General features: G+C 37.1%; 1 protein-coding gene across 1 annotated transcript in view; it reads left to right on the top strand.

Annotated features, from left to right (window-relative positions):
• Positions 1-24,322, top strand: part of snd1 (staphylococcal nuclease and tudor domain containing 1) — a 260,370-nt gene that overhangs the window by 169,299 nt on the left and 66,749 nt on the right. The window contains exon 17 of the mRNA XM_066705214.1: positions 2,016-2,204. Within this exon, the coding sequence (XP_066561311.1) occupies positions 2,016-2,204 (189 nt within the window). The remainder of the gene's footprint in view (positions 1-2,015; positions 2,205-24,322) is intronic.

The raw sequence follows: 24,322 nt of genomic DNA, 5'->3' as shown, positions 1-24,322 counted from the left end.
CCTGTTACCTGTCCCTTCATGCCTGCCTCTTACTCTGAGAATGAGACCAACTCTGCAATGATGTGGCTAATAGAAATCTGTAACGGTTAACTGCTCTTGAGCTGAGCTTTTTAAAGTGATTTATTTTAAATAGGTGCTTATTGATTTCGCAGTGCACGAGGACCAATACAGGGACTGGCACATGTCTCTAATACAGGGAATGAACTTTTGCCTCATACTTGAGAAGACGTATTCTAGTTTTTGCTCACCTTATTATTTCAATGTTAAAATAGACCCTGCCCTTGTTGCTTTGAACTCTCAAGCTGTCCTAGACAAAAGGCAAAAAGTGAACTACAAAGGTGTATACATGTATTATGTATTCAAAACTAATATCCAGTAATACTTTCTAACTAAGAATGTATTCTCCAAATTGTCATATTTTCCACTGAAATATCATGCCCCTGCTGAGAAATATCTATATTTTTCTTAGTTATCAATAACGTGATTTTCAACTTTTAATAAAATAAAAACCAGAGCTTTGTACCTGACATTTGAAGGTAATGACTGTATTTGATAAAAGCTGACAAGTCTGCAATGTGTCCAACTGGAATTATGGATTGCCCAATACCAGATTACTTTTTTGATGCTTACAGTTCTTCACATGAACAGAGATCAGCTGTTCGAGGCTCTGTTTGTGGCTGAAGGAGCGCTGATCGCGGCTGTAGATTATGGGAAAGCCTAATTCAAGTAGTTGGGGTAATCGATGAGTGAATATATTTTCTAGACAAACATTTGTGATGACCTCTCTATTGATTATGGCAGGAAGGCTTTATATATGAATTATACAAGTGTTTATTCAAATGAACTATAACTACAAATGTTAGTTTACCTTGTTAAAAGAAAACAAATAGGTAATGAGGCAGTTAGTCAGCCTACAGGGAATTTATAACAGGCCTGTATTTCTGCATTCTGAACTGTACAGAAGCTTAACAATGATCAGGAAGCTTAAGTGAGCCAAACTGCATCAGATAATGCTCCTATATATCTATCCTTTTTGAGTTGGAGCTTCTAAGAATACACAGTAAACATCTTAAACATTCCTGCTTGTGCAGTTAAAATATAAATGATGGACATGTATGCATCTGTTTCTTCTGCAAATTGCATCATCGATCTAAATCACGTGTTACATTTTGTTATTAGTGTTAAGTTTTAACACATTTACAGATCTTAATCCAGAAATAAGCTTACAATGCAGCAGCAACTACACAAAGGGGCCCATGTTTTAAGCCCTAATACATTCCATTGGAAGTGTCCTCCTACAGGCAATCATTGCTACAGGTTTGATAAGTTTAATTAGATACAAAGATTAAGAATAAGATTCCAATAGAAATGTAACCTAAGGGAAGAAAGCATTGCAAGCAGAAGCTGTAGTCAAAGTGTGGATAATTTGAAAAATCAATATAAAGCTAAATGTCAGCTAGATAAGTGGGTCATTTTTCACTTGAAATCCAGAATGCAGGGAGTATATTGCTGAGCAAAAGGAGCTTGTTGATTTAAGCAATTTATGAGTAGTGTTGGAGGTACTCACCAGGGTTGAGTAAGTTACACTTAGAGTAATCGGTTACAAGTTACTTCAACTAAATGTTTCAAATCCCCAGACTGGTTGCTTCTGGTTAGTAATAGAAAATCTTTAATGAAAACAGCTTATAATGTCTCACCCTGAACTTGACTTCACTGTGACCAACAGCAATCTTGTATGAGGAAATAAATGCGTTACAAAATGTTTTAAAGATCGATACAATTACAGACATTGCGCTTATATTTTGTAAGTCGACCTGGATAAGGGCGTCTGCCAAGAAAAATAAATAATAATAATAATAATAATGTACTTGGCAGTAACAAATGGTTTTCCCCAAACACTGGTTCCAGCTCCTTGGGCTTCTGATGTCCAAAACATTGGCAGCCAAGTGTCATTTTTTTGTGATGTTAGCTTCCACAACTTCCAGTTCTAATGACATTTATTTATCTCTCTCCAGGTTGAAGTAGAGGTGGAAAGCATGGACAAGGCTGGCAATTTCATTGGTTGGCTTCACATCGATGGCGTGAATTTGTCGGTGGCCCTAGTGGAACATGCTCTTTCCAAGGTCCACTTCACAGCTGAAAGGAGCTCCTACTACAAGACCCTGCAGTCGGCTGAGGAATCTGCCAGGCAGAAGAAAGAGAAGGTAAGGGTATTATTCGGCTGACCTGCATTAACCCAAGCAGTGCCCAGTGCTGTGTATGAGATCAGAGGCGCACCCTCATCTTGTCTCTTTCCAGCGTATATCATTGTTCTTGATTTATAGTTCCAGGAAAAAGGATTCAGAACGTATCCTTTTTTTTTTTTTTTTTAAATACAAAGAGAATTGACTATATAAAATATATAACTAGAAATATAATACACTTCAGTTTTATTGATGTACACGTACTGTAATTGACAATTTTCAGTGGGCTCTGGAATCACTTTAATATCTACATCAGGGTAATACTGGGTTTGGAAAGCTTGGGTAAACCTTTCCTTGTGTCTGTGAGACAGAATTGTTCACCATTTGTGTGTATTTGAGCTGCTTAGTGTTTGTATGAATCTGCAGGAAAAACAAACATTTACTTAATTCCTTTACGTATTAGGTTTGTTATGCAAATCATCTTTTACAACTAAAACAAACGACTTCTCCGTTTCAGAATAAAATCCGATTTTCCTTTCTGCGATATCTGAGTGAAGACGGCAGTCTACCCGATTTTGCTTTTAAAAAGGCTCTTGATTAGGGGTGAATAAATAAACCGTTACGGTCCTGATCTGTCCATTTTTTAAAACATTGAAAAGCAGCAGGGAGAGGTGGACCGTTTTTTGGAAAAATAAATGCTTTAGTGAGGGGAAATGTTTATTGTGTAAATTGCAGGCTAGGCCACAGGAGAGTGAGTGAGGCCAAATGTATTTGCAATCTTGTTTTTCTAGTTAAATTATTGAACACTAAAGCTTTACATGAAGCAGCACAGTCAGTGGGGCTATGGTATAAATTTAGTTTGAGAAATATATTCAATATTGCTAAAATATAATGTCCTGTCCATTTTACATCAATGTTTGCCTTATAGCAGGCAAGCATGCTCCACTGCACCCTGGGATTGTAACAGCCACAGATGAGTGCTGAAGAATGTGGTGGTCTCTGACAGTAGTGTGAATCTGAGATCGGAGGAGGAATGCACAGTCAATGAGCAGTGGAAGATTTCCTCGTATTACGTACCTGCACATTTGTTCAGGTGTCGGCATGACTTTCGCTCCCAGGCTGCAGTTAGTAAGGCGTTAAGAACTCTGTAGTCTCGGCATTAAAACTAGAGTCACACAACATAATTTGGGATGAACAGGAAGTATTAAGACAAAAAAAACAACAAACGCCTTTGCAAGACATGGACTCATGTCAACGTCGATCCCTATTAAATCACTATTAACCCTAAACGATTGTTTACCTTTATTTTTATTTACATTGTGGCCATCTAATGGAACTGAATAATATATCAATATCAACATTTCCTTACTGTTTCAGAAGAACACACAAAGGATCTCTTTGAATGTCACTGCAAACCTTTCTCCTCAAAATGCAACATTTGTCAGCAATCACTGCGGTGTATATTCTATAACACATTGAGACGCATTGCATCCTCCATCTATTGTTGTCCTTTCAGTATTAATCTTCTCCCACTGTATATGGGGGGAAAGGTGGGTGCAATCTTTACCTCATCTGTTCAGATCATACCCACACATTGCAGCTGGGTTAAGGTCAGTCTCACTGACTGTTCCTTCAGAGTGAATGAATCTCTTTGGTGTGACAGTATGTTTAACGTATTGTGAAAGAAGAACCGATTCTCCGAGCCCCTTTTATATTGTCTGAGGCTGATGAATGGGGAGATGATTTGCGTTATCCCGTATTCTCGGTTTGAGCGTCGGCAAAACCAGCCCAAATCCACAGTGCCGCCTCATAATTTTACAGGCAACACACACCCATTTTACCTCTCATCTTCGCTCATACAATTGCAGTTTTAAGAGGTGGAGAAAGTGAGCATGGTTTCCTGTCTCAACAAAGTATTTCCAGCTGCCAGTCTCTCCATCGTATCACTTTCTTGATGATGCAACACTTATAAACGTCTAAAGTTGTGTGGTAGATCATCATTGTTAATTGCATTTATGAGGATTGTTTGCCATTAAGTGACAGAAAAAACAAGCCTCCTGTTGCATTTTCATTGCAGGGTGATGGGTTTCTATATGAATCGATAGTGGCTTCTTTTTGTTTTTTAGAAGGGTTTTTTTCAAGATGGTCCACATACCTCAATAATTGTAACTACCATTGAGCTTTCATAGTATGTAGTGCTTAAAACATTAAAGTTTCAATTAGTATTGAAAGACATAGACTGGTAGAACGTGAGCAGTAAGTGAGCAGGGAAATCTGGAAAAGGTAATTATATTGCTTTGTTAGACATTAAAGTTATGTCACTCCTTTTCAGCTATTTGTAAGGTTTATGTATTTATTGTATGTTTCCTGGTGGTGTAAATTTGGTTAACCAGACACATATTATATATACACCTATCAGCCATAACATTATGACCACTTGCCTAATATTGTGTAGGTCCCCCTTTTGCCACCAAAACAGCCCTGAGACCAGTCGAGGCATGGACTCCACTAGACCTCTGAAGGTGTGCTGTGGTATCTGGTATCACGACGTTAGCAGCAGATCCTTTAAGTCCTATAAGTTGCGAGGTGGGGCCTCCATGGATCGGACTTGTTTGTCCAGCACATCCCACAGATGCTCGATTGGATTGAGATCTGGGGAATTTGGAGGCCAAGTCAACACCTTGAACTTGTGATTCATCGGACCAGGCCACCTTCTTCCATTGCTCCGTGGTCCAGTTCTGATGCTCATGTGCCCATTGTAGGCGCTTTCGGCAGTGGACAGGGGTCAGAATGGGCCCCCTGACTGGTCTGCAGCTACGCAGCCCCATACGCAACAAACTGCGATGCACTGTGTGTTCTGACACCTTTCTATCAGAACCAGCATTCACTTTTTCAGCAATTTGAGCTACAGTAGCTCGTCTGTTGGTTTGGACCACACGGGCCAGCCTTCACTCCCCACGTGCATCAATGAGCCTTGGCCGCCCATGACCCTGTCGCCGGTTCACCGCTTTTCCTTCCTTGGACCACTTTTGATAGGTACTGACCACTGCAGACCGGGAACACCCCACAAGAGCTGCAGTTTTGGAGATGCTCTGACCCAGTCATCCAGCCATCACAATTTGGCCCGTGTCAAAGTCGCTCAGATCCTTACGCTTGCCCATTTTTCCTGCTTCTAACACATCAACTTTGAGGACAAAATGTTCACTTGCTGCCTAATATATCCCACCCACTGACAGGTGCCATGATAATGAGATTATCAGTGTTATTCACTTCACCTGTCAGTGGTCATAATGTTATGGCTGATCAGTGTGTGTGTGTGTGTGTGTGTGTGTGTGTGTGTATGTATGTATATATATATATATACACTCACCTAAAGGATTATTAGGAACACCATACTAATACTGTGTTTGACCCCCTTTCGCCTTCAGAACTGCCTTAATTCTACGTGGCATTGATTCAACAAGGTGCTGAAAGCATTCTTTAGAAATGTTGGCCCATATTGATAGGATAGCATCTTGCAGTTGATGGAGATTTGTGGGATGCACATCCAGGGCACGAAGCTCCCGTTCCACCACATCCCAAAGATGCTCTATTGGGTTGAGATCTGGTGACTGTGGGGGCCAATTTAGTACAGTGAACTCATTGTCATGTTCAAGAAACCAATTTGAAATGATTCGACCTTTGTGACATGGTGCATTATCCTGCTGGAAGTAGCCATCAGAGGATGGGTACATGGTGGTCATAAAGGGATGGACATGGTCAGAAACAATGCTCAGGTAGGCCGTGGCATTTAAACGATGCCCAATTGGCACTAAGGGGCCTAAAGTGTGCCAAGAAAACATCCCCCACACCATTACACCACCACCACCAGCCTGCACAGTGGTAACAAGGCATGATGGATCCATGTTCTCATTCTGTTTACGCCAAATTCTGACTCGAAATCGAGACTCATCAGACCAGGCAACATTTTTCCAGTCTTCAACTGTCCAATTTTGGTGAGCTTGTGCAAATTGTAGCCTCTTTTTCCTATTTGTAGTGGAGATGAGTGGTACCCGGTGGGGTCTTCTGCTGTTGTAGCCCATCCGCCTCAAGGTTGTACGTGTTGTGGCTTCACAAATGCTTTGCTGCATACCTCAGTTGTAACGAGTGGTTATTTCAGTCAAAGTTGCTCTTCTATCAGCTTGAATCAGTCGGCCCATTCTCCTCTGACCTCTAGCATCAACAAGGCATTTTCGCCCACAGGACTGCCGCATACTGGATGTTTTTCCCTTTTCACACCATTCTTTGTAAACCCTAGAAATGGTTGTGCGTGAAAATCCCAGTAACTGAGCAGATTATGAAATACTCAGACCGGCCCGTCTGGCACCAACAACCATGCCACGCTCAAAATTGCTTAAATCACCTTTCTTTCCCATTCAGACTTTCAGTTTGGAGTTCAGGAGATTGTCTTGACCAGGACCACACCCCTAAATGCATTGAAGCAACTGCCATGTGATTGGTTGGTTAGATAATTGCATTAATGAGAAATTGAACAGGTGTTCCTAATAATCCTTTAGGTGAGTGTATATATATGTTCCATTAACTACAAATGGAACCACATAACTGGATGGTGGTTGTTGGACATTGTTAGGATGTTAGGTCTCATGTGAGAGTAGTGTGTGTTTTTAACATATGAAAAATGCACAAACAGCAGCTGGCTGTGTCTGTGTTGGAGTGACAGCTGGTGTGCAGTGACCACTGGGGAATTATCCACAATCTTTCCGCAACACTTACTTTGTGTGGACACACTTGCAAATCGGGCTACTTCAGGGGCGTACCACAATGTTTGGAAACCAGAATGGGTCAATTCTCTTTTTTTGCATTTGTGATACGTTCCACCGCCCCCCCCCCCCATATCTTCTTGTCTAACTGTGAATGCATCCTGTGTATGTGTATATACAGCTCTGGAAAAAATTAAGAGACCACTTAACATTGATTTCTGAACTTGGAGTGGTCTCTTAATTTTTTCCAGAGCTGCATATGTATATATATTCTATTAGCATTGCATGTACAAAGGGGACCGAAGAGCTAAAGTCCTTGCATTTAAGTAAAAAGTGCTGGATGCCAGTGTGCAGATAGGGGATAGAAAGAATCGGCACTCTTCACTGAGGTGGGTGTTGTCTCACTCTGGCAGCCAGCAGATTTGTAAATCTTACAGCCATAGGGTTGCGGACATAATTAACCCGTTGGGACCTGTAATAAAAGCTGAGAGCCTTGCTTTTCTTTTGAAGTATCGGCCCTCATTTTGTAGGGGCGATGTGTTTTTTTAGTTTTTCCGTTTTTTTTTTTATTGCCCTCTCGGCAGTGTATATGCGAACACACAAGTTGCAGTGTCAGGCTTTCCATTAAGAGGAGTTTTAAAGTAATATACTGGACTCTGTAGGTTTAAAAACTCCTCATTAAAATTTACTTAGAGAGCAAGCTGGACTTGCGTTTGTTCAAAACAAAATAACTGCTTACCTCTGCACAGTATGCCAAGCTTTGCAACTCTACAATTTTAAATAGGAGAAATGCTTCATATAGATGTCCTGTATTCTTTCTTTATTTTGCCGTTTGTCTAAAGTACAACTGGAAGCAGGTCAGTTTAGATTCTCAAGTGTAAATTTAGCTTTTACTAAAGTTGCATATTATATGTCAGTATTTATCACAGGGGAAGCTTTGAGAACTTTGCATTAGTGAAAACCTTCCATTCAGATAGCTATTCAAGAGTTTTATTTTTATATTCTAATATTGACAGATACAAATTATATTCATACACATTCGACTGCTTCAGCTTTTCCTTTGACACACTGAGGCACACTTCAGATGCACTGCAAGATTGATGTTCAGACTTTCACTGATGCTGAACTTGAAGCATTTCCGTTTCTTCAGAATCCTTGGTACAATAGAAGATCTGAACTTGAAGACATCCTTTTAAGTGGTTTGATTTTCACTTCCCTCCCGCCTTGTACCACAGGACAATTGTTATGGTTCTTATCCACATATATTCTTGCACACATTAAGATTTTTGTCTGAGTTGATTTCATTGTGTGAGCTATCAGTTTTTGGTACAAATAATCTGACTTGAAATAGCTTGCATACTCATGTTGATGGCAGATATTAGTACCAAGGGTGTTTTTTCTTTTATGCCTCAATTTACAAAGCACTGATTACAATGAATTTATAAATGATCCAGTCCAAAGTGTATTAATGCTTTAAGAGTCCTGAATTCTGTATCTGCTTATCAGTGTTTTCAAACAAGTCCTGCATCCTGGTTTAACATGGATTTGTTTTCAGTGTAAATGGAAAGGAAAATATTATAATTTAGATTTTCTGGTTGGTCTTTTTTTTTTTTTTTTTTTGGGGGGGGGGGGTTGTTTTTTGTATGACTCTGATTCTTGCTTACCAGATATTTCTTTAAACACTGCTTCATGGAAAATAGAAGTTCATTTCACACCCTCATTCTTTTTGGAAAAACACCATTGCACTAAATCATCCATAGAATGATGTGATTTGGATTAGTGTGCTATCAGTCCCATGCTGAGACTTTCAATTGACTGAAAATGAAGGAGTCATTTACTGCAAAGATTGTATCTGAATAGGAAATTTGGTTTCTGCCTTTTTAGTCCTTTTTTTCCCCTCTTTTAAAAGGTAATTCCTGCAAATTGTTACTATTTTTTTAATCGAATTATCCAGCTCTTAGTCTTTGTGATTAAAACTGTTATTTGGAAATGGGTGATGCACAGTAATGTGACAATTATGGGGGTTGTTGCTATGAAGATATGAGACATTATATGTGCCGGGTATGTTTACATTTCTCAGTGATAATTTACACTAATTTGAAAGATACAAAACAGGAAAGATATTGAAAGCTCAAAATAACTAACATGCCCTTTTCAGCTATAGCATGCTAATCTAATCAAATAAATGGAGATAACTGTACTGAGGAGCCATTATTACAGTACTGCGGAGAGGTCTAGTACAAGGAGAAGCACTTTGGACATTTATACAGGAGCTTCTCCATCCCTTGTGATCTTTGCCATCCTGATTTACCATATCAGTATTTTTGAAATATGTTCCCATTAGGTTAGGTAACATTACTTGTACAAATGGCTCATAAATAACTTCCATTTGTTGAAAATGAGTAAAAAAGTTTTTATTCCTCTCTTGCTAAGTTTTTGTGTATGTTTTCTGTAAGGCTGAAATAGATGGATAGATGGGTTATGTTAATAGTTAGGCTCACACCATGTGAAAAGGTGGAGCAGAACACACACTAAGAAATCCAGCAGTGTAATTGATATATTACAGCTTTCGACTGTAGCCATGTTACACTGGATGGGCAAACATTAAAAAAAAAAAAGTGTAACGGAAGTAACACAACTGACTTGTTAACATAATATATTGTTGTACATTGACCCATCGTCTTAAGCTTTTTCCTGAACATTACATATGTGAGAAAAACAGATTAGCATCCATCTGACACAGTAGGGAAGCCCTTCTCTGTATGGAACCTGACACTTGCTTTGGAAATTGTAACCATAAATGTCAAGTAAAGAACTGAAAGTGAATATTCTAGACAGCAGTTGTTTATTTTCCTCAGTTCTTTAATTCAGGACTCTCTTCTGTATTGTCATTTTAGCCATAAACATGCACTCAGTTTGCAAAGCTCCTTGAGTTCCATACTTACTATTCTAATTAACACGTTGATTGCTTTAGTGATCGATCAGTCCTTTGATATGTGCGGCGAGGTATTAAACTTAGCTGTTTTACCAAGCACTCTTTATTCATTATCTCTGCCTTTTCTCCTTCCACATCCAAATCTTTCACACAATTGTTTTTATTTGAATGCACTATTCTTTTTATAGTTTTTCCATTTAAGTTCTTGCCATTTTATTTTATTTGTACAGTTAGGTAAGGTAATACTATCAATGTTTTACCCTTTAACTGTTTAATATTGCAGATTGTGTGGTATAAATTACCCTTTTAAGCTACTTTCAAATTAAAATTGTAAAAGTCTGCCTTCAGTCACTATATTCTCAGAAGTTTTGGTTATTGTATTTTATGTTTACCTGATTAAACTTGTGTAATATACCTGTTGTACAAAGTAGACTTCATTCAGTGCATCTTACATCATTAAACCTGGCTAATTAAACAAGTTAGTGTTGATATTCTGTTCTTAGCTTCAAATCGCAAAGTAACCAAAACACTCTTTGTTAGTCATTTCTTCTGCATTTTCAAATTGTGAAGCATGTTTATGCTTTTCTGTACAGACAGAATGAATTAATATTAATCGGAAAATAAAGCTTTTTTTTTCTCTCACACACTATTTCCTGGTTTTATTTTAAAGCATTTGCCTTGAGAGGTGAAACTGATTTATGAAAAGATCACTAGCTGTGTTCTACAGTTCAGATATAATTTGCAAAAGCATGCAAAATGCTTTAAAGACATCCTCCTCTACTATATCTTAGTTTTGGCGGACTAGATTTTACTCTGTGAATAATTGTAAGATTTTTTTTTTTTCTCTTTGAAAGGAAACTGTGGAATTCTGGGTAGTCCATATTGTGCAAGCATGGAAGCACAAGAACAGTGGTCTTTTATTATTAAATACAAAGCTGTCCTTGGTTATAAAAAATGAATAAATAAAACCATTTAATACAGCTGTCCCTTGAAGGGGTGTGCAAACAAAAGCATCTCAGAATTTCATTTGTCCTTACATTTAATAAATAATAAACTTCTTAATGAAAAATTAGATTTTTATTTGTATTTGTTTACAGAAATGTCAGGTTCTTTGCTTTCAGAGTTGATTATGAATGCAGGTTTGGTTAGGAAATAATTTTGAAAATGTAAGCAATTCCACTGTTTCTAGGTAAAAGTCTCTAGGTAATTTGAACTGCATCAGGTTTTATGAATAAGTCAAGCTGATACAGTAGTATGGATCCCTTGGTTAGTTAAGTAATGGAGGGCATACATGTTTCTGGGGAGGATATCATTTCTAACATAAGTGGGGTCCCATTGGACTAGGATCTTGTAGCATGTTCTATCTAATCCCTCAAAATAATGTAAAAGATGGCATTGGAGGATTCTTGAAACAAGTTTGCCTCCAAATAATCTAAAACATTTCAGAAAGGAAAAAAATATTAAGTTCTCAATGCTTTAGTAAATAATGTAATAAACCCCAGGGGCAGATATATCTATATATATAGATATAGATATAGATATAGAGCTATATATATATATATATATATATATATATATATATATATATATATATATATATATAGATATATATATATATATATATAGCTATATATATCTATATATATAGATATATAGAGCTATATATCTATATAGATATATAGATATATAGATATATACACTCACCTAAAGGATTATTAGGAACACCTGTTCAATTTCTCATTAATGCAATTATCTAACCAACCAATCACATGGCAGTTGCTTCAATGCATTTAGGGGTGTGGTCCTGGTCAAGACAATCTCCTGAACTCCAAACTGAATGTCTGAATGGGAAAGAAAGGTGATTTAAGCAATTTTGAGCGTGGCATGGTTGTTGGTGCCAGACGGGCCGGTCTGAGTATTTCACAATCTGCTCAGTTACTGGGATTTTCACGCACAACCATTTCTAGGGTTTACAAAGAATGGTGTGAAAAGGGAAAAACATCCAGTATGCGGCAGTCCTGTGGGCGAAAATGCCTTGTTGATGCTAGAGGTCAGAGGAGAATGGGCCGACTGATTCAAGCTGATAGAAGAGCAACTTTGACTGAAATAACCACTCGTTACAACCGAGGTATGCAGCAAAGCATTTGTGAAGCCACAACACGTACAACCTTGAGGCGGATGGGCTACAACAGCAGAAGACCCCACCGGGTACCACTCATCTCCACTACAAATAGGAAAAAGAGGCTACAATTTGCACAAGCTCACCAAAATTGGACAGTTGAAGACTGGAAAAATGTTGCCTGGTCTGATGAGTCTCGATTTCTGTTGAGACATTCAGATGGTAGTCAGAATTTGGCATAAACAGAATGAGAACATGGATCCATCATGCCTTGTTACCACTGTGCAGGCTGGTGGTGGTGGTGTAATGGTGTGGGGGATGTTTTCTTGGCACACTTTAGGCCCCTTAGTGCCAATTGGGCATCGTTTAAATGCCACGGCCTACCTGAGCATTGTTTCTGACCATGTCCATCCCTTTATGACCACCATGTACCCATCCTCTGATGGCTACTTCCAGCAGGATAATGCACCATGTCACAAAGGTCGAATCATTTCAAATTGGTTTCTTGAACATGACAATGAGTTCACTGTACTAAATTGGCCCCCACAGTCACCAGATCTCAACCCAATAGAGCATCTTTGGGATGTGGTGGAACGGGAGCTTCGTGCCCTGGATGTGCATCCCACAAATCTCCATCAACTGCAAGATGCTATCCTATCAATACGGGCCAACATTTCTAAAGAATGCTTTCAGCACCTTGTTGAATCAATGCCACGTAGAATTAAGGCAGTTCTGAAGGCGAAAGGGGGTCAAACACAGTATTAGTATGGTGTTCCTAATAATCCTTTAGGTGAGTGTAGATATATAGATATATATATATATATATATATAGATATAGATATATAGATATATAGAGCTATATATATATATACATATATATATATATATATATATATATATATATATATATATATATATATATATATATATATAGATCTAGGTACTGTAGGATAGACATTTTGAACAAGATAAACAAGTACACCGTAAGGGTTGCTTGCTTTGCCAGCGGCTTGGTTTGTTACTAGTTAAAGTAAAAATTGAGCCAAAAATAAAAGGTTAATCTAAATTGCTCCTGACAGTTCACATGCAGCAAAGTGTGGATTTAATCAGTTTGATGTCCATGTCCACTCCACAGTTGGGTGCACATTGTGCTATAGGGTAGAGTAAGACCAGTAAATTCTGTGCCCTGCAGATGCTGAACTTGACATACTATTGATAGATGATGCCAAATGCGAAGAAACGTATCCTAAAGTAAGCATTTATCAGTCTTTATGTTTAGCAAAATGCAATTTGTACTCTTCTGTAGTCCTTTGTGATTTGTTTGTATTGAAATATTTGTGTTACTGGCAAGCTAGAATGATGTGTATAGTTGCATATTTATATAGCTTTTGAATCCCCGACGAATAAAACAAATGTATATTTCTTTGCAAATCAACTTTAATCAAACTAACAAAGCAGCTACTTAAAGCAGAGATTCTTTGCTCAGTACTTTGAATTTTCCCAAATAAATTGTTTGCATGAAACAAACCTAGATGTCCTAGATGAACTGTGATGACTTGTATCTAAATACAAAGACTGTATATGGTGTGTGCAGTCTTTCAGAGTACCTTCATATTTTATTAATCTGTAGTAATATTACCAATGCTGTTTTACTTTGTATGAGGGGTAAAGTAAGGTAAGCCATTAATAAATAACCCTGATATGAATAGAAAACCTATATTTCTGTATTTATTTTGTAAGAAGAAACAGAATATGTAAGGTTGCAGTATATGAGGATTAAAATTATGGTACTTTTACAATATATAGCTGATATGTACTAAATATATATTTATTCTGCCTCTAGGGGGCAGTCTACATGTGTTTGTGCTTATGGGGTACATTGTTAAACTGCACTGAGATGCCAGAACCAACCTGTTAGTAACAATGTAGTCTTACACACATTTCTTGAATAATATTTAAAATTGTATTGCTAAGGAAATGCTGAAACTATTTTTTATTTTTATTTTGGGAAATCTAAAAAAGGAATTGCTAAACTATGAATTGCATGGGTTATACACTCACCTAAAGGATTATTAGGAACACCTGTTCAATTTCTCATTAATGCAATTATCTAACCAACCAATCACATGGCAGTTGCTTCAATGCATTTAGGGGTGTGGTCCTGGTCAAGACAATCTCCTGAAATCCAAACCCTCCCGAATTTGGCGTAAACAGAATGAGAACATGGATCCATCATGCCTTGTTACCACTGTGCAGGCTGGTGGTGGTGGTGTAATGGTGTGGGGGATGTTTTCTTGGCACACTTTAGGCCCCTTAGTGCCAATTGGGCATCGTTTAAATGCCACGGCCTACCTGAGCATTGTTTCTGACCATGTCCATCCCTTTATGACCACCATGTACCCATCCTCTGATGGCTACTTCCAGCAGGATAATGCACCATGTCACAAAGGTCGAATCATTTCAAATTGGTTTCTTGAACATGACAATGAGTTCACTGTACTAAACTGGCCCCCACAGTCACCAGATCTCAACCCAATAGAGCATCTTTGGGATGTGGTGGAACGGGAGCTTCGTGCCCTGGATGTGCATCCCACAAATCTCCATCAACTGCAAGATGCTATCCTATCAATATGGGCCAACATTTCTAAAGAATGCTTTCAGCACCTTGTTGAATCAATGCCACGTAGAATTAAGGCAGTTCTGAAGGCGAAAGGGGGTCAAACACAGTATTAGTATGGTGTTCCTAATAATCCTTTAGGTGAGTGTATATGTCACCGTTGAAGTGCAGCAAGATTTTTTGTTTACAAAGTAAGTGAATTGTTCTCTGTGCAGTCTCTACATGCATTTTGAATAACATTTAAACGTCAAACTGAAATGACCTGCCTTTAACAAACAGAATTGATACTTAGCAGGATGTTCATATTTGGGCAATGTTTAAATGTAGTGGGGCATTTCAGCTTATTTTTTTCTCATTAAGTATACTAGACCTTATAATAATTAAATGAATATTACCAGTGATACAAGCCCTAATTAGACCTATAGGAACTGGGGACTTTGCTTTTTTACATATCATTGCAGCTTCTCCCAAACATCAATATATAAAATACCACCATTTAAACTTTGTATCTGAGGTCTAATTTTAGATATTTAAGGTAATATTATTTGTTCCAATACATCACTAAAGAAACCAATACCTCCAGATATTTTCATTATGTAGCACCAATAAAAAAAAAAAAAAAACAACCTCAGTGAAAAGTGTGATCATGCAAATCTGGAACATCACAGAAGGTTTTATAAAGCGACAGGCTTTAGTAAATTAGTAGAGCAATGCCTGTCACCATGTTGCCTCATGTCTGCATTTCAAATTAACAAATCCACAATTTGTTCCTGTGATTACATTAAAAAAGAAAGTAGAATCCAGCCTCCTGCAAAAATACTTTGCAAGCTTGTTTAGCTGAAGTAGTATAGATGGTTTTATTGTTTCTTTAAATGAATATTGATCTTTATTAATTCCAAATTCCTCATTTAGCATCTTACTAACATAAAGAGATGCAATCCTTTTCGGTTTTTTTTTTTTTTTTTTTCTCCCTGTTAACATGACCTGACTATTTATGCATTTACATTTTTCTGAAGGGACTCTATTTTACTACAGCGTCCTTGTTATTTCCGTTGCTGGCTAAGGGCGATCAACAAGTCAGGATTCAAGAGGATATGGAAATTACTTAATTTGCATTAAACATTGATCATGCTTTAGGAACCATCTGTGGGGGCGATCTTATCCACCAATAAAATAATTGTTCCATGAGGTAACAGAGGGACTAATACAAAGTTGTAGAAAACCTGTGCCACCTCCCTTAAATTGTGTGTAGTGCATCGAATCTCAAATTATATAATCTATTAGATGTATGGAATTGTTCTTGTCAGCCTTGAGCAATTGTGTTTTGAACTATTCATTTTATATCTAGTGCTCTGCAGTAAAGAGGATTTTCAAACTGCCAAAGGCCCTCATAGTTCATGAGCACGGGGTTGTGAATCTCTGTCTTTTTAAAGCCTTTTGGCATCAGGACTCTTTAAAGTTTATTTAGAATCTGTGAAAATAAATGTCTGTTTGTGGGTTTTTATTTATTTATTTGTTTGCTTGTTTATGGGAACAACAATCTTCTTGACAAGGCTAATTTTTTGGTATTGGTCTTAGTCTGTGCTTGCGTTGCCCTGGGACAGTAATTCAATCTTCACCAGTCATCTATGGGCTTCCATTAGGGTCTGGCTGGAAGTCCTTGGGGTGGAGTTTACAGTCTTCCTTGTTCTGCCAACATTGCATGTGTATACATGACTCTGCTATAGCGGTAGCATCCTTCTGGGGGGTGATAGCAGCCGTGATGGTAATGAGATGTGGCATCATGAATTGCATTACTGCTAATTAATACATGCTTCAATACGCACGCTGGAACAAGAACACAAATGACTGCTGCCCGCTCTTGAGACTTTTTTCTTTTTTGCCGAGTTCTTTAAGGGAGTTCAGTACAAGGGGGGTTCTCATTTTTCAGCCTTATAACTTAGTGTTTCCCCACTGGAAAGATATTTTTCCACACCATTTGAAAGGCTCTTGTTTATTTATTTATTTATAAAGGCATATGTATTTATAGAGTTAACGGGTTGTCAGAAGTTAAAGTTATAGGTCAGCATGGTTATGTTTTTAAAGTCTACTTTTGAAATGTATTATTGTGAAAATGACATGCTAAGGGAATTAATTGGGGGAGAACTCATATACATTTACATGGCAGCTTTGAAGCAGTGTTTGCACAATCAAAAAAAAAAACTGACTGACTTATTCTAGTTCCAATAAACAGTAGCTAACTTTGTGAAAACTACTTTTAAGTAATCGTAATATAGTTTTTCTCTTTTCTGTACCTACATTGTTCCTTCCTAAATGTATGCCTTTTAAGTTATATGGAGCATATATTGCTCTAGGTCTGAGATTCAAAAGCGGCTCTGATATTGCCTTGTAATAGTCTTAAAAGCTTCATAGTAGACCGAAATGATGATTTACTGTACTTACCTTTATTTTCTTACCATTTCACATTATTTGTATCTTTCAGTATTTCCAGATAGTGGTTTTTATTTTCATGTATGTTAGTCCACATTAAAATGTATTCTGTCCAGCTTAAAAATACTGCACTTGATGAAAGATTAGAAATTGAATTAGAAATTGTTTGACTTGACAGCTCATAGTGTTAGTTAGGGTATGTATTCGATCTGTAAAAGATGAGAAGCTGTTCGAGAAACATAGCCACCAAGCCAATCAAATCTTACTTTATAAGTGTTGCACAAAAAGGCAGCACAATTGACACTGTTAGAGGCCTTAGATATGTTAGTATGTGGGTGGGGCAAATTCACATTTGTGAATTTGGGGGGTGGTGGCCATTTTATGTTAAGCGGCTAACTTTCCATTACATTTGCTCACATGAAACTTTAATTTCCCACTATTAGGAATGGCACGGTTTGTTCACGCAGTTAGGTGGCAATAATATTTATTCGTATATGTGTGGAATTCCCCCCACAAAAAACTACTTTCAGAAACATGAATTTTAGTGCTTGTTGTTGGCTGATGACCTACTTTTCAATATTTTTTCCTGATAAAAAGTTGACTGATGACATTGGTTTGCGTTTTATCAAATTATTCCCCTCCACACATTCTCTGAAACAGTTTCACATATTGAAGTGAACCTTGGTATACATACACATGGTAAGGTCCCCTGAGAAGTTTGTTCAAATCACATCGCTACATTAAAAAGCATGGCTTTCACGGGTCACTTTCAGTTCTTTTAGGATTTGTTTAAAAAAAATCCTAAAAACATGCCTGTGTCGCCTTCTCTGAATTGGTGAGCCAATGAAATGTCAGCTTTGCTCTATGTGATTATGTTCCTAAAGGGAAAACTTGGTCTTTAGAATCATGGGGAAACTGGTGATAGTAGCCATTGTGTCTCTGGTTCCAAACCTATCCTGTCTTGTGTACTGTAGCCGAAATGGCTACGTCCATTAGGATTCCCAAGGTCCCAGGACCATGTTTCCACATTCCAGTTGCACTTCTTGCTAATTGCATATCATATAATACAAAATACATCTGCAACCACCCAACTGATACACCTTATATTTGTGTTCTCTATGCCATTCTTGCTACTGCTTTCAACTATATTATTATTATTATTGTTATTATGCAGTTTTGCTTTCTAGTTATGTGTTTGATCCTGCAGGGCTGTGTATACTGTGGGCAATTACAAATATCACCATTCAATGAACCATCACTGGTATTGCAGGGTAGCCAAGGAATGTAACAACATTCCTGTTGCTTATTTTTGTTGCGGGTCACAATCTGTTTGTCCTTTAGGGCTAAAGCACTTTCAGTTTTAATAAAGAACACAGCGATGGCATTTCACGGTGACATTTGGCATTTCTCAATGTGAATCTTATTCTCTTAGGAGCTCTGCGCACTCTGCCATTTTGCTAATCCTGTTTAAGACCTCTATTCCTCTAAAAATGTAATTGCCAATCAATTATAAAACTGTTGGACACATCACTAACTAACATTTTTGGAGCAATTCACTTGCAGCTATACCTTTGCTCCCATTTATACAAAATGTGATTAATATTTCCCTAATTATAATGGGAAACTCATTATAACATGCAAAATATTTGCTGTCTCAAGGGCAGTGCTAATGAGGGTAGAGGCTATTGACATTCTCAGTATGTTCACCTGTTATTGTTCCTTCTAATACCGTTTTTAATTGACATGGATTGGCTGTTACCCACGTTATTTATTTTTTTAGGCATTAGTTTTTGTGTTTAATGATTCTTCACAAAAGGTACCATATCTTTGACACCTTCGATCCTCAAACTGATCTGTAATTCTTGCCACATAATCTGTAGTCAGTTTGAACACCCACTCAGTGTGCCAAAATGTAAAGAAACTCAGTTTTCAGAATACATAAGCAGCCTTCAAAGACTAAGAGTACTTGAACTGTCTTCCTGCATTAACTGCATTGGTTTCTAAAACTAAATAAGTGAGCAAGCAGGAGGATGCTGGAATTTGAAGTATGATGAGTAAGCATCTTGATTCTTAATCTTAAAAACAAAATGTTTATGAACGAAGGCGAATCTGGATTATTGTAATTGGCTTTTGCATTAACTGTTGTTCCATCTTGTACAGGGATTTAAAATATGCTGTGCAGTGACATACCAAGCTAATATAGCTCTCCCTTTTATTTATGTATGATTTGGCAGTTCCCACTGATCTTTAAGAATTTTTAAATTCCAAAATTAAAAAGTAAACAATACAAAAAATGTATACACCTAGGCTTTACATAGTACCTTAAAATGCCTTAAATGTTTGCTGTTGAAAGTTACGCAATGCTTCTACATATTACATGCATATCATTATTTGTTTTAGTTTACTTTGGTTTAGATAGGGCTAGGCGTCACGTTCATGAAGATTTAATCGGTTTACTGTGAAATTTATGCCTTGATCAATTAGCTGTCTTGGTGATTTAATAAAAATGTTCTGGGAGAAGGTTGATACTGCATTGTTAACTGCATAGCAGTATACAAGTGTCACATTTGATCCCATTTGTCTTTTACATTTGCTTGCTTGTAAAGTAAATATCATATTTTATTGTAGGTGTTCGTATATCTGACGTTTTCACTATTGGGATCCCACAATGTGGTGGATGTGCAATGTTGTAGTGTATAGATGTGTAAGTTTTATATTGTAGCTTTGAGCACTCCTGGAGACAGATTGTAATTAAATCTGCAGCCACAGAGTTCAGCTTTTATACCTGTGGCCAAGATCAGTTGAAATGAAATTGTAGCTGACATTTAAAGTGCTCCGTTCTTATTCTGCTTTTGAAGTCCTCTTTACAAGTGTCTCATTACAGAACCTTACATTTCATTCCTTTTAGAGTTGTTGGTTTCGGGCCGGTTTCAACTATCTGTTCATGAGTGTGGTATTTGGCCAAAGTGTAATATTACACTGTCATTTTTCAGAACAATAAAAATTAGTCTTGCATTTATTTTATTTGTTCTAGAAAATGTACTTTACCTTGGTTAGTTTGTTTAATCCCATCTTTAGCATTATTATTTCTTATTAGTGCTTTCAAAGCAGTTTGTTGCGGCCGAAACTAAATACTATTTATTGTTTTCGTTTGTGCACTGTTTGGTTTCCCTCTAGGGAGTGTGCACTGATACCATTTCATGGTTAACCAATGTTCAGGGGCTTTCATTTATGTATAATATTTAGGAGATGTGTATTTGGAAGAAGTGCAGTTGTTTGTCTATTAAGGCGTCCTTAGTCCTGTTTCAAAGGTCCAGACAGATTGTTGTATTGTTTTTTCCCCACCTTTTCCTTTTGGGTCTGTTTTCTTGTTATTGTTTGTGCTTTGGGGGTGGGGTGTGAGCATCTCACATGCTTGGAATGCCACAGAGCCTTTTATGGTCTATTAAGTTGTTATTTTCTCAGGTCACAAGCGAAGATGTATAAAAATGATGGATTCCTTCTATTTGTGAACTTCAATTTCTGTCTTACTTTGGAGTAAGATTGCAACGTTATATGTTCTGTAATTTCCTTCATTACTTGTCAAACATGTTAGTGATTCCCTTTCAACTTTATCTTTAGCTCTGTGTGTGTGTGTGTTTGCATATTTCTTTTGTAATCACTCCACTAATCATTATTTCAAGCTCCCAACTGAAAGTAGCAGTGTAATGTTATTTTGAATTGCAACGTCTGTCAATCTTGCAAAAAGGAACCCAGAAGTCAGTTTAACTCACTGCGGGATCTTGCACCCAAATTCTTAAATGGCTATTCCTTGTCAGCTGCTTTGTATGCAGCATTTGAGTCAGTCATCATTCATTCATGCATGATTTCTGTTCAGGCAATACAGTCTGAAATACAAGCTAAAGTCAAGTAGTTTTATGTGCACATAAGTGTTGAGCATTTGAAGTACATTTTTCCCCAACCCCCTCAGATTGTATGTGCTTTTCAGAACAAATAGGCTAGTTTATGGCACCATCATTTTCAAAACCTGTCATTTTGTATATTAAAATGATGTAGAACATTCATGGATATGTATTTGTGTACATATTTGTATTATTATTGTAAATAGTTATCACACTTTCTTTCATATTTCACAAAGGCCCATTTACTCCACTCCTCAAACTCCACATGTTGCTGTGGGTTCATGCTGTAATAAAATCCTATCTGGTGACACAAAGCAGGGACTCAAGTAACCCTTTATTAATGAATGGGTCTAGCTCCCATAACATGCATGGTCTAATTAGTAGAATCGTGCAGTTGTTGTCCATGTATGAATGTGTGAGTGGAAGATGTAGTAATGTCACAGTAATGTAGAGAGACGGGGAGGTGAGCACAGCGCTTGATGTTCATTGTTCATTCCTCTTCGGACTAATCCCTATATTACACACATCTGTGCATCCATTAATGGATAATTCTTTTCATTATCTGTCAAATACATTGAGGAACCAGTTCTTTCATACATGCATGCATTCCCATGTATCCTCCTTTTGTCTCACCAGGAAGATGTGTGGCCTTGTGTATTAAATATGTTCAGATGCTTTATAGGAAATATGCCCCATTAAGATAATTAAACATCACAAAGTGTTACACTTAAGCACACGTCAACAATATGATCCACAAATATGATCAATTCTAATATCGAACAAATAGTGGCACAGAACAAAAATGTAGCCAGTATTCTAGAATTTATGGCTGCATTTTTATATTGCGTACAATTGGATCATGTTCCATACTGCACAATCAGATATTCGGTATGACAGTAAGATGAAAATTCTTGGGTTAAAGAAAACGGCATTATATATGTATTTATACCAGAAATCTGATTGAGGGAGCACACACACACACACACACACACACACACACACACACACACAGACACGCACACGTAAATGTTGGACACCTTCGACTACTGTTTCACAGAGAACATGCTCTTATGCATTTGTGTTCATTGATGCATATCTATATTCCATTGCTCCACTGTTTAACTGATACTGGGATCTGACTAATCTTGTACAGCAGTTTAGAGCAATTTCCCAGACCTTAACCTACGTAGACATAACCGTACCTAATGGAAAATAACTCAAATTGCAGGTGTTAATTTTTGATAGGATAAGCTCTATTGTAGTGGTTTCATCAACCTTTTTGTCTCACCTTACTTCAAGAAAACATCCATTTTATTTTTGTTAAATCCTTTCAGTATAGAAAGGTTATAAACATTAGTGAAGGCAGGTGAGGTATTCTTTCACTTTCACAGGGTTTGTTGGAAAATGTAAGCTGTTAACTTTGAGAACGTGTGCATTCCGCCTTTATCTGAAAACCCTGATAGGTTTAGTATTGAGAATCTGGGCCTGAAGTGCCACTTTAAGAGATTCAAAAGCCCCATAATTTGATTGTATTACTTGTGACAAGATTGCTTTTTTGGTGGGGTTTACCTTCAGTTGTACAGCCAGTTCCAATTGTAAGTGTGGTCTCTTTCAGCCAAGAAATGGGAGCGGACACAGGGAGATGTATCAGTTATTTTTTTATATGTCTTCAAAATTAAATCTTCACAATAGTTTTTTGTGTTTTTGTTTCAACAAAATTCATTTGGGTGCTCTTAATATATATTATAAGCTTAACTACTATAGAATGTGTGAAATACATTTTCTCTTCCAGTTCAAAGACTTGTAAATAGAAGATGGGAGCTGGTTTTACCAATTAAGATTGTGAATTGTGTTTTAATAGGGTTTATATAACAAGTGATTTAAACATAAATGGGTTTAGCCATTGAACCAAAGCAGAGAAGTCATTGTCCGCCGTGCTTTTAACTTTCTGCGACTTTATTTTACATTCTGTAAACTTGAATTTAAATTGTAATTGTATGAAGTCTTATTTTAACATTCAATATATGCTACTTAGATTATATATATAGATAGATATAGATATATATTATATATACTTTTATTTTTTTACATAGTCCACCACCTTTAAATTTAAAGTTTTGTTTGGTTAGTTTTTTTCCTTCCTCTTTGACTAACCCTCAATTGCCTAACAAAATGTGAGACCATCTGTTGTAACTGGCATAAATGTTACTTAATTACAACTATTATAACGATCACAAACACAATGATTATGCCTAGTTGAGGTTCATTATTTGAAAAATGTCAGTATTCAGAATTGACTTAAACGTTACATTTGTCAACTCTATATTTGTTGCTCTATTTTGTTGTTTCTCTGACGGCCCATTTCCGACAGGCTTGTTGAAGGCTGCTAAGTTAGATCTTCACTGCATCAATCATTTGACGCTTTAGCGTTTTTTAAATCCATCGGTCTTGGCTGCTACTGACCCATGGGTCCCTGAAAGTTTTATCCTCTTTGTAAATCACTGGGGTCTGTAGAGTTGACTTCAGGTTAGAGATGGGGAAGGAGAGGTCGGCAAGAGAAGAGAGATTTCATAGTGTTGCAAAAGGAGAGGATTTGTTCCTCATACAAACTTTACTAAATAATTGTATTTGTATGTGTTCAGTCACTCCAAGATCAGTTAGGCAGGGCTCTTGTGGGTTTGCATTAGTATTTATTTGCAGATCGCATTGCAGATGGTGATATGGACACTAAGCAAAGAAGCATCAGCATCAGTTCAATGAATGGCTGTTTCCTAGCAGCAAGGCAGCAACGCCCTATTTTGTAAGCACATGAGAGTTTTTGAATTAACAGTACTCCTCAATACAAAAATGGCTTCTAAAGCTAGAAGTGGGGATCCGAAAATTAGACATTGCAACAGCTCTTCAAGTGGAAATATTAACACCAAATCTGTTTGTACAAAATGTGAGCTGTTAGGTTTCTGAGCGCTGCAGACTTATATTGGGAGAGGAATAAGTAGGCTAACTTATTTCAATTGTTTCCTGAACTGAATTCTAATTGTATCAGATTTTCTGTGGCAATTCTAAATAGGTGAGGAATTAAAAATGTGTATGTATATTTTTCATCATAACCCACTCGCTATAATTAATGTTTTTTGGTTTAATCCCTCATTTGAAATTGTAAAATAAATTGTCTATAAAAGAATGCAGTTGCTACAATACTGGGTTTGCTGTTCAACACCTGTTTTGTGTGTCTGTGTTTTAGGATAGGTTTACATAAGCAGTAGTTTCCTTGTTGGTTTTTAAAATTAAGAGATTTTGATGATACAATATACAACTTTTTACAACGTTTGTACAATTTATTCAAATGCATTAAAAAAAAAATCCTTTCCTTGAGAGT

This window comes from Amia ocellicauda, chromosome 5 (genome assembly GCF_036373705.1).
Source record: "Amia ocellicauda isolate fAmiCal2 chromosome 5, fAmiCal2.hap1, whole genome shotgun sequence".
Taxonomy (NCBI): Eukaryota; Metazoa; Chordata; class Actinopteri; order Amiiformes; family Amiidae; genus Amia; species Amia ocellicauda.
The sequence above is the reverse complement of the archived record's forward strand: the minus strand, read 5'-3'. Positions and strand labels throughout refer to the sequence as shown.